Consider the following 13,421-nt stretch of genomic DNA (forward strand, 5'->3'; position numbering starts at 1 on the left):
CATGTCACTCAAATGCTAGTGCTTAAAACCAAGAAAAGATTAGCAAAATAGACATAAAACATCATTTCATTAGATTTTTTTTTTTGAGAATTTTCTATGAAAAAAAGTTAGTGGCTAGATCCTTTGATAACAAATACACAAATAGGTTTTCTATCAGCACATGAATATCTGTGTGTTAATGAAATATATATATACAAATCAAAGATTTAGTGATGGTATTTCATACAAACAGTATGAAACAGGAGATAAGGTATTTAAGGAAATAAGAAACAGTAACTACACTATGCTGCATGTAGAAACCTTCACAGAGTTTAAGATCACGTATTCAGGACAACATGATCTTAAAGTCTGAACAAGTATCACTTGGTGTGAAACCATGGTTAGAGAGTCAGGAAATCCACATATTTCTGCATCATCAAAACATAATGTATGAACTTCACTGGAGTAGCAGCCTAAATAAAGTGCTAATGAAGTGGTAGTGCTGGAGCAGCATCCAGTGAAAGGATGCAAGAGCCCTCTACTCCCTCACTGGGACACTGATAACGTGCAGGGCTTAGCAGAGAGGAGGACTCTTACAAGTGCTGCATAGAGGTTGGACCACTCTGTCTTGGGTTACTAAGGAAAGAAGCAAATGTTAGAAGTTAAAGAATATGCAATGCTTATGATATCATAGGTATCTGCTGGATTTGGTTTGGGTTTTTTTAAGCCTAACTCCTCTGTAACTTTAAATTATTTTTACTCTTCCATCACTTTTGCAGCTGAGGCAATGCAAAAAGCGAAGCCATTATTCCTCCTCTTCCCACTTCCAGTGCCCCTCAGCAGATTGGCCAAGATCTCCTTATTGTTTGACATAAAACTTATCAAGTGTACTCACCCCATATGCCCATGAAAATGGCAAAAAAAAGAGTTGCCACGTTGTCAAACAAATGGGAATACTGCAACAGAATACACAGGAACAGGTCAGTGCCAAAACACTTTTCAGCATGAACAAACGTGACAAGTGGCTGGAGAACCAGATACAGACCTCTGAGGACTCACAGGTGGTGTTTAGTCTCCAGTACTCACAGTCTCGGTCACAAAGAGGGCACATGATGATCTCTCCTCCAATTGCAGGGTCACAGATTTCTTTGCTGAGGGAAAAAACATTGTACAGTATCTGTTTTCATAGCATCTTAGGAGCTGCTGTATGAAATTTATTAAAAAAAAAATAAAATTAAGAGCTTTATTTGTTCAAAGCTCAACATTTGCAGCTTCACAGAGAAGATGCCAAGTCTTGTCACATTCACTGTGGTTGGTCAGGAAAAGCCAAGAAATGTAGCAGCTGCTACAAGGAAGAGAACTAGTAATTCACTTGGTATGGGCTTTCTGATTCTATCAGTAATGAATCAGAAGTCTGTAGTGAGCTGTACTGCACATGCACTGCCTTCAGGTGAGATATAAGCCATGTTATTTCTCATCAGGTTAGTAATGCATTCAAAACACCTTTTCTAAAAGCAGACGTATTAATTCAGCTTTGCTATCTACAGTAAAATTTTCTGCTTGGATTTAACTGCTACAGTGGGTGAAGTTTACAATTCTATGATAGCCCTTCAGTATCCAGAGAAATCCCAACATGTATAGCAGTATTCCCAGGTAAATTCTGAACCTAGCTAAAATGTAAATCTCAAAACGACATAATTCAATAGAATGTATGAGAATTTTAACCTGTTATTCATCTTTTATGGTTAGAACTCAAAATTTTCCGAAGCCTTATAATATAAACCAGTGAGCAATGAAATGTCAACCCTCTTTTCCTCTCCCCACTTATCCACACCCACTCCAAATACTTGAATACAAGAAATCTTGGGACCCTTGAACAAACAAATAAAACCCTTATTGAAAAAGAAGCAAACTCTGACTTCTGAAATACTGGATCCCTCTTGGACAGGAGAACACTCCTGATCTGTCCTGTATTCATACTTTTAGTACAAATGAGGACCTACACAACAGGTCAGACTACTCTGCAAGATAGATTAAAATAGAAAAGTTTCAGACAACAATAAACTTGAAGCAAATAATTCTGAGTCATGTCAGTGGTAGTCTTAGGACTTTATATATTGCAGGTGCTCCAATATAAAAAGCTATTGCCAAATGGCTATAAAGTATTGCTTTTCACCTACAAATTGAGCCTTACTAATTGTCCCAAGTTCCGCATTAGCTGTCCACCACCATTTCAGTCAATAAAGATAGCTGAAGAACAAATTTGTCTGCTCTGACAAGCCTTAAAGGCTTGTTAACGCCTTTTTTTTTTTTTGCAAGAACAAGATTTTCACTTTGCTTAGCTTTTCCCATTATAAGCCCAGGAGATTTTCAACATTACGCTCACCTGCTCATATTTTCATCCATTGTAAACAAGCCATAAAGAAAACACATTAAGCCGACAACTGCTGCAAGGAATAACATCTCAGTGTAAAATCCTAGCCAGGCAAAATAGATTCCAATCTTCTCACCATAGTACTTCCTGAATACAAAAAAATGCAATTAATAGGGACACAAAGTAAAGTTTAAAACTGCAATAGAGCAAACTGGCTAGAGTGCAAATGAAGCACTTGGCAAAATTCTCCTTTAATAGAAGAGTAAATGCCTTGATGTACACTGGAAAAATGAGATTTGAAGCTAGCTGTGAGAAGTTACGCAAGCTGAATGAACAAAAAATATGGCCTTTTTTGACCTGTTCTTTCCTCCTAGCAGATTCTCCAGCTTTAAAATCACTCTTTCTCCTTCCCACAGGATAATGTAAATCAAGATGTACTTTTTTGATTTTCCAAGGAGTTATACAAATGAAACTGGGCACAACAGTTCTGATCACATGGTTAGAATGAATGGGTAATTCACAGAAATACAACTGGTTGTGTTACGAATGGGGAAACTGTAAACTGTGAATAAAGTAATATTTTTGTTACATCATATGAGCTGAATCAAAGAGAACTTGAGTAAGGTTAGTTTAAATTTGTGTTTAGTATTCAATTAAGTGCCAAGCTTCAAAACTGATTTTATCAGTGGTTTTTCAAGTCTGTGTTGGAATTTTAAAATTTAAAATCAATCTTTAAAAATTGTGGCAGATATTGATTATAAAATGCAAAGTATTCTTCATATGCATTTCTCTACAGCTAAATTATCTATAATATACCTGGCCCCGGGAGCACTGGCTAGATTGAAAGAGGGTTGATTTGACATAAAGTGCTTTTCCAGTTGCTAGTAAAAACCTGTGTTGTGTCCTCCTAGTGCCCAATTAAGTATCCGATTCTCTTCGGATCTTAAAAGTAGTCAAAATTTCCCAGCATGATCAAGCTACAAATGAATGCACGTTGGTATTACAGTGAAAATCAGGTAAATATAATAAAAGACAGGCAGGATTTTACCTGATGAGGTCCAAAGGCTGTTCTTTGTAGAACCGCAAGAAGCGGGCCCACTCCATGTAGAGCGTGTATCTCTCATTGTCGCAATTTGGATCGTTTGCCTTTTTCCAGTACTGGCACTGCGAGCAAAGAGTAAAGGCAAAACACCTCATCGACAGACTCAAATACTACATTGAAAGAAACAAACATTAATAATGATGCACCCCTCTCCAGACTGTGCCAATTAAACTAATTTAAAATTCAAAGTTAGCACTCGACTTTATTTAAGTAGAACTTTTTTTATATATGGGATGTTTTAAGATAACACAATTTTTCAGAAAACATCTATCAGACTGAGACATTAAGTTAGCTTATACTGTAACCCCATCGTGTTATGTCACACCAGTGTTGTGCTGGTACAACATACTCATTTGCACTGGGAGGTTACTGCAGTGAATGGTTTGTTCCTTTACACTGGTGTAGCGTATGCAACTGCAGGAGTTCAAGCTTCCCTGAAGTAGAAAACCATTATTTTACTCAACTTCAGTAAAAATAATGCAAATTTAAATTCTGTTCTTTGTACTTCAGTCTCATTATAAATTGCACAGCCAAAAGCATTTCACTGAGAAATGGAAACTAGGCGATATAAATTAAAGTTGTTTCCTGCCTTCAGCCATAGCACTATAATGTACTCCGTGCTCTGGCTTCTCAAGTTGTAAGGCAAGGACATGCAAAATGGAATTCTGACACTAATTAACTTCAGTGGGGTTTCTCACTACCATGTATCTACCTGTCAAATACTAAGAAAATTTTGGAGCTTCATCGGTTTCCTAGAAATTAAGCAGCACAAAATAACCACAGTTTCTGACAGCTCTTGTATTTTTACTTTGTGCTGCAGAACTCTGCCTTTAGAAATATTTGACTACACTAAACATTCAGTTTGTGATCTTGGTTCTCCTCTTTTTCTGAATGTCTCTCAATCACAAAGAAAAGAATGGGAATTGTTTTCTAAATCCAGAAGTTTAAACAATCTAAAGACTGCATTTTTAAAATATTTTAAGAGGTTAAGCAGTTATTGTTTAGATAATGATTTGTCAGTCTGTCTCATGACTTTTGGATTTTTTTCATGTGATTTCTCAGCATTTAAGATTGGTTGTGCTTGTATAGGGAAGATGATTGTACAACTGCTTTCCATTATATGTGGTTTTGGTAGTCCCAACAGTACAAAGTACTTCTCAGGCTAGACCAGTCTTCTACAGCTTAAACTCTGATCAGCTAAATTTTCCCCCTGAATACCTAAAGAATGTCCATTCATCCATTTCTTTCCCCTTTCTAAGGGAGGAAAAAAGTATTTTAAAACATTCAAGAATATAAATCTATATAAAGTATTTAAAAAAATATTGTGGTAGAACTCACAGAGAAAAATAAGCAATTTAAGTTCACAAAAGCATTGTGACAAATCTGAAATAACTACTAAAAACAAGGAGAGAATTTAAGATTTATGCAATGAATTAAACACAACGTTCAGAAGGAAAAAAAAAAGAAATTAAAAAAACCCACAACCCACTGTAAAATATGGTAACTCATCTCTTGTTTTCTCCAAGGGATTTCAGGGCTAAATCCACATGTTATATTAAAAATTGACCCTACAGCAAAACTAAACACCCAACTTTACCATCCTTACCACACTTCCAGTATTTCCAGTTGGTCACCAAAGCTCACAAGGAGATGGACAAGTGACCACCCCCCACTGAACTGTGGGGCTCATGCAACTCATACGACTTCACTCCCAACATGGTAGGATCCCATGAGTATTTATATGACTACAGGTAGTACGCACTACTGTGCTACTGTGTAACTACAGTATATGTATGTACACACCCTGTACACACACACTGCTGAATGTGTGCACCTATGGTAGGTATTCACTGCTTGTTAGAATCTTTCCGCTGTACTACTGCGTAATCTGTATCATAAACATTATAGGAATATACTATGAAATAAGATTTACAAATTACGTGACTGACACAAAAGTATACCCTAGGAACTCGTCCACAGGAAGAAACATTTCAGGACATAAAAGCCAAAGAGAAGGGCTGGCAGATATGTCTTGTGTATTATAAAACAGAATCAATTACTGGGACAAACTGAAGGGTTTGAGTACATTTTCATTTCTGCTGGAAATGGCAAATGTCACAGTAGGTAAAACAGTAAAAACACTAGGAAATGCTCAAGGGAGCAAAAAGCTAAAATACTTACATCATGAAGAGGATAGGCAGCTGAATAGGTGCCATTATTTAGCAGCCTCTTAATCCCAAATTTTTTCTTCCCTTCTTCTGTTCCATATGGACAACGTGTAAGAATATAATTGACCTGAGATTCAAACACAAGAATTTAAAATCTTTTCTGCTTTAAGACCATTTAACATTAACTCGTAATGGTTGCCTGCAGGAACAATATGCAACAGCAAAAAGTCTTTCTTCAGAAGGCCCTACCCAATGTGAGACCACTGAGGGCACCCTTGCCTTGCAGACATTCAGAAGATCCATTCCAACAAATACTATTCCAGATTTCTAAGAAAGATGCATAGGCCCTAGGCTTCTTCATATTTACTCACTGATATCACAGTTTATACGCTCCTTCCTTGCATGAATATTCCAATGGGACCATGTAAATCTACATATAAACAGAAGTAGGCAAATTCGCATACGTACTATTCTGTTTCTCATGGATGGTGAGAAGAAAGTGTTCTTGTCATTAATGAGGTACAGCTCCTGCTTATCCTTGCTGAACGGTGCTGTGAAATAATCCGGTTCAGGGTGCATCACCTTCTCGGGAAGCCTGAGCGGTGCAAGCATACAGTCCAGAGGGTTCTCCACCGCCGAGGGAATGTCATTTTCTTTGATGGGAACTTTAATGTTCAGCACTTCCGCATATGTGATCAGAACCTCCCATGGGGCATGGATCTTCACAAAACAAATCTTGCCATCTTCAGATTCCTGCCCCAGGAAAGTTAAATCAGACATCAGACTAAAGTGCGTTTTATTGCAAGATTTATGAGAATACTTGCTATATAAAATCGATTGCCTTTTACATAGTTTTGAAAGTTTTTTTTTTAAAAAAAGGAAGGGGAAATAGGGGGACTTTTTGTATATATATATATTTTTAACAGAAACCTTATCTGAGTGGTTGTTTGTTCATAAAGATAATCTTTGCACTACTAAAAGCTCACAATGGCTTTTGAAACTACACTCTTTTGTACACTGAGGCCTGAAAACTCTCATTACACTCTGAGCACGCTGGCAACGTGAGGGTTTGCTACGCGGGCAGGGCTGGCCGCCTGGCAGCCCCGCGTCCCGCAGGCCGCCGTGCTGGGCTGTAACGCCGTCCTCTCTCACCGAGGGAGCAGTTTCATACAGTGGGGTAGTGTGTACAAGACTCCTTTGAAAAAGAAGTTACCAACCAGAGCTAAGATCTGTTACAGCCTCGCAGCTATGATAAGGAATAATCTTATCAATAGGCCTCACCCAACAGTGTATGTTCTTCCAGTGTCGCTCTCCATACACAGGAGAAAACCTCAATCAGAAGGTATTTTTGACTTGATGCTCAATGAATCCCATCTGTGCATGTTACAGAGTCTGAACTTCGTCAAGAGTTATTTTGCCCTACTCACTCTCTGGCAGAAAAAAGAGCATGCTGACTGAAGTAGTCAACATCCTGTGCTCTCCAGTTATTAAACAAAAGAGTAATACTAATCAAACATCCTCAAGTTGTTACATCAGGGTCCTTTCTCATAATTACAACATCCAGTGGGCAGATGCTAATCCATTCACTGACTTCCAAACATGTTACTAGTTGTTAGGTGGGATTAAATCTAGCTGTGAGCATACTTCCCGTTTACATGGGTTTAAATGAAGTCACAGTTATTTTGAAACTGCTTTCTTTTTGTTATGAAATCAAAAGACATAACTTCCTCCTGAAACAAAAATTACTATGTTTCCACAATTCTCATGCAAATATTTGGAAAAATAACTCAAACATATTAAGCTTGTTTCACCTAAATTAGTCATGCTCCACTGAAATCCACTAGAATATAATTTTTCTCAAAGAAACAAAGTGGTATATATTAATTAGTAATCTGCAGGTCTGTTTCTTTGGTGCTAATTTTTGGGGTGGTTTTGTGGCTTTTGTTTTGTTTTGGTTTTTTTTGTTTGTTTTTTTTTTTACCTTCTTGTCTTCTCTTTCTAGTTCCAAACCAGCATTTTCCAAATTCATCTCAAATTCTTTTCTTCTTTCCTGAATAGAAATAAACACGTTTTATTAACCGATGAAGTTAGCAACTAACTGTTCACTTACTGATGACTTCACTGAGTTTCACTCCCCCTAACTGGTGACAAGCCCTTAATGCTATGTGACCTTGGTAAAAGAAAGCAGACCACCAGACAAAAGCCACCTGATGCATACCGGGCCGCTTCTGAGTGAAGGCGAGCCCAGTGACTGGCAACTAGAAACCTGCTTGTTAGGGATAGGCTCATGAACACTGCAATCCTGTTAACCAGAGAAGTAAATCAAGTCATGTGTCTTGAGCATTTCTGACTTCAGGAGGGTGGTGTGTGTGGTGTGTTACTGTTCAAGTTCAGCTATATTTCTAAGAGAATGTTAAATGTACAGAAAAAATCTGGAACCATCTGGAAGACTGATGACTTGTAGCGACATCTACTTACTAGTTCAACAAGCATGCATGATACAGATGTTTAAGTACTGATTACAAACAGTTCAAACTGCGCTTCACAAACAACATAACTGTAAAACTAGATAAGACTAACAAACCATCATGTGTAAGCTTGCACATGCTTAGCTTGCATAAAGTCAGCATGGACTTCATACAGAGATAAATAAACCCGCCTGTGGCAGTGCATGATGGCTGAATGACCTCTCTGAGTTTGAGACTCTTCCTGAACTCTGTATTTTGCCAAGTAATTCTTAGGTGGTGTCTTTAGGCAAAAATATTTTCTTCCCCTCCTCCTCTGTAGATTTTTTTGCTTTTATTGGGAGACTGAATTAATTTCCTTTTAATTATATAAAATTTGCTGAAGAACTGCCAGAGTAACTACAGGTTAAGCTAAATATTGAGTCCTATCCTCTTTAGAACACACTAGCGAGACTACCAATTTCTAGCTAAAACCTGCAGTGCTGTGTGATGTTTTCTGTATTGAAAGGTCATAAATGACATTTTTCAAATAACTTTAAAAAAAAAAAAAAAAACCAAACACCATAGTTTTCAGCCAGTTTCCTTTCCCTGCGTGTCTGTGAGGAGCAGGCTGCCCTCACTGCATTGCAGTTTGCACAAATTACTTGGATAAAGGGATGCAGACTAAAGAACAGCTTTAATGGACTTTAGATCTATCTTAGGGTGTATTGATATATTCTCCTGTGTTAGTGGCCTTGCATTTTAATGTCACATCTGATTTTGTCAAATATTAAATTAGATATTGGCCTAGGTAAACTTGCAAATATGGTAATTCCTGAGTTCTAGCACATGCTGGAGGCAAATGCAATTTCATACACAATTTTTTAATTAATCTATCCTACAAACCCGCCTACATGCACCTGTATAAATACACCACAGAACCCATTTGCTGACCTGCTGATCTAATGGAGAACAATACAACTAAAAGGTGATTTATGATTACACTTGAAAGAGCTATATAAAACCTGACATTCAATCTCGGTATCCAAAGCTACGTGCTATTCTGGATTATATTTTCTCCAAACAAAGCACGCTGGCGTGCATTCTTTTCCCAGCAACCACGGGAGGAGAGCCAGGCGAGCGGACTCGGAGGGTTGTCTGCCTCCAGAGACACAGCCAGCTCCTCCTCCAGCTGCGCAGCTTGATAACAAGCAGCGCCAAAGGGTCTGGCCTCACCTTACTGATCTTTCCTTACCATACACTTAGAGTGACAAATTGCAGTGCTCTAATAGAAATTATGCTCTTTTTGTCACCCTGCTCTCTTCCCGTAAGCCACCTTCTCTGAATGCCATGCGAATGTACTGTACTTTCCAGACACTTGAAACAACCATCTTTAAAAGGGAAATCAATCTGCTGCAAAAAAACAATGCTCTCCCTTTTCTTGCCAAATGTTGGATTTCTTCATGTTGCCGTCATAGGCTTAACATGGACAAAATGTACCCTTCGACCAGTGCTGTTTTGTTTTAATATGCACTTGTAAGAATTTTAAGCTTACTGTGCCAAAACTAAAAAGCTAGACCTGGTGCATATATCTGTGACTCCGCTGTGGATGCCACTCTGCAGTCACAGAGGGAAGCAACATAAGTAATCACATTAATGAAGACCAATAATAGCAGGCTAATACCCTTCCTCACATTTTCTTTAAGTACAGTTCTTAAGTCTTTCCAAAGCCCTTGTGGAAAACTGAAACCACATTTTCTGAGACCACTGTGGCCTACATAGGAGAGGCCAGTAGAGCATTCACCCCTCCAAGCACTGCTGTGGATATCCTGTGTACTTGTTCAGTGTAACTTTACCATCTAATGTATACTTGGCTGTAATGAACCATCCCTGTAAGATTAACAAAGCAAGACCCAAAGTCCAGCAGTACTAATATGCCCAATGCAGGATGCATTAGGTACCTAAGAAAGACAGACAACTGTTAAAAAGCTGTTTCTTGATGACAATACAGTTAGTGCTAGTAACAATAATCAATAAACAGGAAAATAAAACAATTTTAAGTTTACAACATACTATTGCTTCATCAAACTCCTCTTCCTCGCTTTTCCCGCTTAGGCAGGGAGCGCTGAGCTTACAAAAGTCTTTTACCTATCAGGATGCTCGGGCTTATTCTATCTGCAGTCATGTGTAGGATACTGGGAAATAAATATGGCCTTTAGGAACAATCACGTGCTACTGTAAAGCGTACAAGAACTCTGCTCTTAGCTCTTCCCTGAGAAAACACAATTCACTTCACAGGACTAGCACAGATGGGCTCAGTTTGAGCTCAGGCTGCCCACACAGCTCCCTGGCAAGAACGTTTCAGGTGAGATGGAGCCTCCTTTGGAAAGGTCCCTTGAGGCCTCGCCCGCCCGCAGCTGCGAGAGTGGGAGGCTGTCGACGAGGGATGAATAACTAGCCCTACCGCAGCACCACCGGCGTGGCGTGGGAGGGGGCTCCGCGTGCCCTCCAAAGCGCGAGAGACACCCAACGCCCTCCTTCTGCGAGCACCAGCCAGGCTGCTGCGCTGCAGCACGGAGAGGTGACCAGTTTGGATCCAGCCCAGTTTTCAGCTGCTCCTGCGGAGCTGGGGACACGGCTCCTCCCAGCTGGCAGTCTGACAGGGCGCAGCAGGAACAACAAACATCTGTTTTTTTCTGCCCCTGACTCCCTAAATTGGGGCTATTTGTTGCTTGTGAGAAAGCAGAAGTTTCTGCCTGACATGATGAAAAGTGGGGAAGGACTAGATAGAATTTCTTCATCCCCATGTTCCACGGGGGGCAGGGGGACTTAGCTTCCAGTAACCATAGGAACAAGTTACTTTGCACAGAGACCCCAGAATGCTAACACTCTGGAGTTTCTTGCGAAGAAATACACTTATAGACAATAAAGATCATGTCTTGGTCATACATGAATAATGTGTTAGATACTTTAAAAGGTTACATTTATTTTTCCATGTTCACATGCATTTCATATATGAGTAGATTATTTCCATTTATCTGCTAGAGGCTTTGAGGAAAAATATCATCTCACAAAAAAGTAAACCTAAAGTCTGTTTAGAGAGACTTTGTGGTTAGGATCTATCGTGTAGCTTATAGAAGGAAAGTTCAAAACAGAGTTTAAGCTGGAAAGTTTATAGGGAACATCAAAGTTAATGCGTTTGTTCTGCATGAAGCTGAAGAAGATGAACAGACTGTCTCTTACATCTGTATCAGGGCTATGTTGAAACACACAAAGAAACTATTCATCCCTTTCTTAGAAATGCAGAATAAAGCTGTTTCCTGGAGACAACAAAATCGCTTGTCACAACTGTTACTCTCTTCCCATGAACATTTCTATTCTTAGCTGTTACATTTTGCTGTATCACTATACTACAGTAAATGAAATTCACATTTCTTTCCTGCAATGACTGTACAATAGCAAGTACAGTATGTCAGACAAATTCCAAAGGCTGCAGTGCATCACTATTTAAATCTTCTTCCGACAAAAACAACAGCACAGCACTTCTATGCTAAGAAATCTGCATTAATTTATGGGCATATTCATTGTATAAAGGTCTATGCTGGACATAAATATAGGACAAATTTATTTTTCTTAGCAGATTCCCCAAGAACTGTGTAAAAACTCACATGCCATAACATCGGTATCTTCATGCCTGTCTGTTCTGCAACTGCAGAGCTAACCTGCAGGGCCACAGACCAAATGCCTTCTTCCATGGGCCCGTAAATGCTTTTGCAAGTAACAGACATATACAGAATTAAATCTGATGAAACTTGTTGCAGATATTCTACTCTTTTGAAGAGAGATATTTTTTCTTATCTAAGTGCATTTTTACCTCAAATAGGAACCTCTGTATTAGCTATCAGCTCTTGGGTTCATCCCCATGTGAATCCTTCAATCGTGAGCCCATGTACTGCAACCCTCTCTTGTCCAACGAAAAGGAAATTGCGGCACACAATACAAATGATCAACTAGACTGATCATTTGGCTTGTCTTCCTTCCCTCTTGAAACATCACCTAAATAGTCTCCATTCCTTCCCTTGTGTTGTTTGAGTATGACTAATGGAAAAGCTTATTTTAAGAGTTGCTTTCGCATATTTTGCATGGATATCTTTCTTCTGTCTACACTGATTGGTCTCCTCTTCCTTCTTTTTTAAATTAATTGTGCTTTATGGTAGAAGGAGAAATCTAGCTAGGATTGCAGCCTAACAAAGAGTCAATGTGAGTTTAAAAAAGTATGCGTCACATAAACGTATGGTACCACAGCTATAATATTACCCTCGTCTCCCAAACAAATCTCCTGAACGTGGCTAGCTGAGGAAAGCAGACTGTGAGATGCTTAGGCTGGGAAAAGCATCAGAGATTATGGCAGAGATTCTTGCTTTCTTTAAGGTAACAATAATATGATACAGGAGCTGTGTTCTACACAGGATCATATTTGCACATAGCATAAGTTCTTAATGAAAACATGACTTCCTTCATAAACAAATCTAAGCACTAAGCAATTTTCTGAACAACCCAATTGTGCATCTACGTTCAAAAGAAATTGTAATTTTTCATTATGAAACACTTTAATATGACAAGATGTAGATGAGAAACGTTCTTTACTTCAGAGACCTTTAGTTTTGATCATGATTTTGGCATAAGCCTCCGTATAATTGGTTTTCTTCAGAAAGCCTTATCTTTCAGAATAATGTGATTACATGAGAAAGAAGTCTCTCTCGGTTTGGTTTTGTTTTGTTCTTTAAAGAACAAACTTTGGAGACATATATTGGAAAGACTAGTTTGTAAATGTAACCTCTCCTGGCTCAGAAAGATGGCAGTGAATAAAGAGAAAAAAAAATGAAATCCCTGCAATTATTATTTTTTAAACATTATGCTTACATAGAGTTTATTGTTTGCCTTGACTGCATCTCATAGTACTAGATTTTTTAAATAGACTGAATTTACATATTAGTCAAGGTAGATCTCAAGTGTCAGTGTGAGCAAGGAACAAATACATGTCATTTACTGATTCCATCTGACCTACTGCTACGCTTCAGGCAAAAGGGTCTTGCTGGGAAGTTCAGGGATGATCACTAACTGGCGTTTTAGAGAAAGACTGTACTTCATGGTCTGTTACATAGGAGGTCTCTTATCAAAGCCACTTTAAATATTATTCTAGAAGAATGAATGCACATATGTAGTAGAGAGCAAGTCAAGCACAGGGAAGGGCTCAGAGTATTAAAAAAAGAAATCTTAAAAGTCTTAAAAGGAAAATTGTATGGATTCTTGAATCTAAGAAACCATTTTACTCCAAGGATGGAGAAAAAAAA

At 38.6% G+C, this 13,421-nt stretch overlaps 1 protein-coding gene across 6 annotated transcripts in view; it reads right to left on the bottom strand.

Moving 5' to 3' along the window:
• The window catches only part of ANO5 (anoctamin 5), a 61,772-nt gene that overhangs the window by 19,043 nt on the left and 29,308 nt on the right, over positions 1 to 13,421 (bottom strand). For all 6 annotated transcript variants that reach the window (XM_042785193.1, XM_042785192.1, XM_042785190.1 and 3 more), the window contains 7 exons: positions 7,605 to 7,673; positions 6,092 to 6,376; positions 5,637 to 5,750; positions 3,402 to 3,517; positions 2,366 to 2,500; positions 1,025 to 1,130; positions 875 to 935 (listed from right to left, as the gene is read on the bottom strand). In XM_042785193.1, the coding sequence (XP_042641127.1) occupies positions 875 to 935; positions 1,025 to 1,130; positions 2,366 to 2,500; positions 3,402 to 3,517; positions 5,637 to 5,750; positions 6,092 to 6,376; positions 7,605 to 7,673 (886 nt within the window). The remainder of the gene's footprint in view (positions 1 to 874; positions 936 to 1,024; positions 1,131 to 2,365; positions 2,501 to 3,401; positions 3,518 to 5,636; positions 5,751 to 6,091; positions 6,377 to 7,604; positions 7,674 to 13,421) is intronic.

The sequence above is a fragment of the Tyto alba genome, unplaced genomic scaffold (genome assembly GCF_018691265.1).
Source record: "Tyto alba isolate M040663 unplaced genomic scaffold, T.alba_DEE_v4.0 Super-Scaffold_8, whole genome shotgun sequence".
NCBI classification, from domain to species: domain Eukaryota; kingdom Metazoa; phylum Chordata; class Aves; order Strigiformes; family Tytonidae; genus Tyto; species Tyto alba.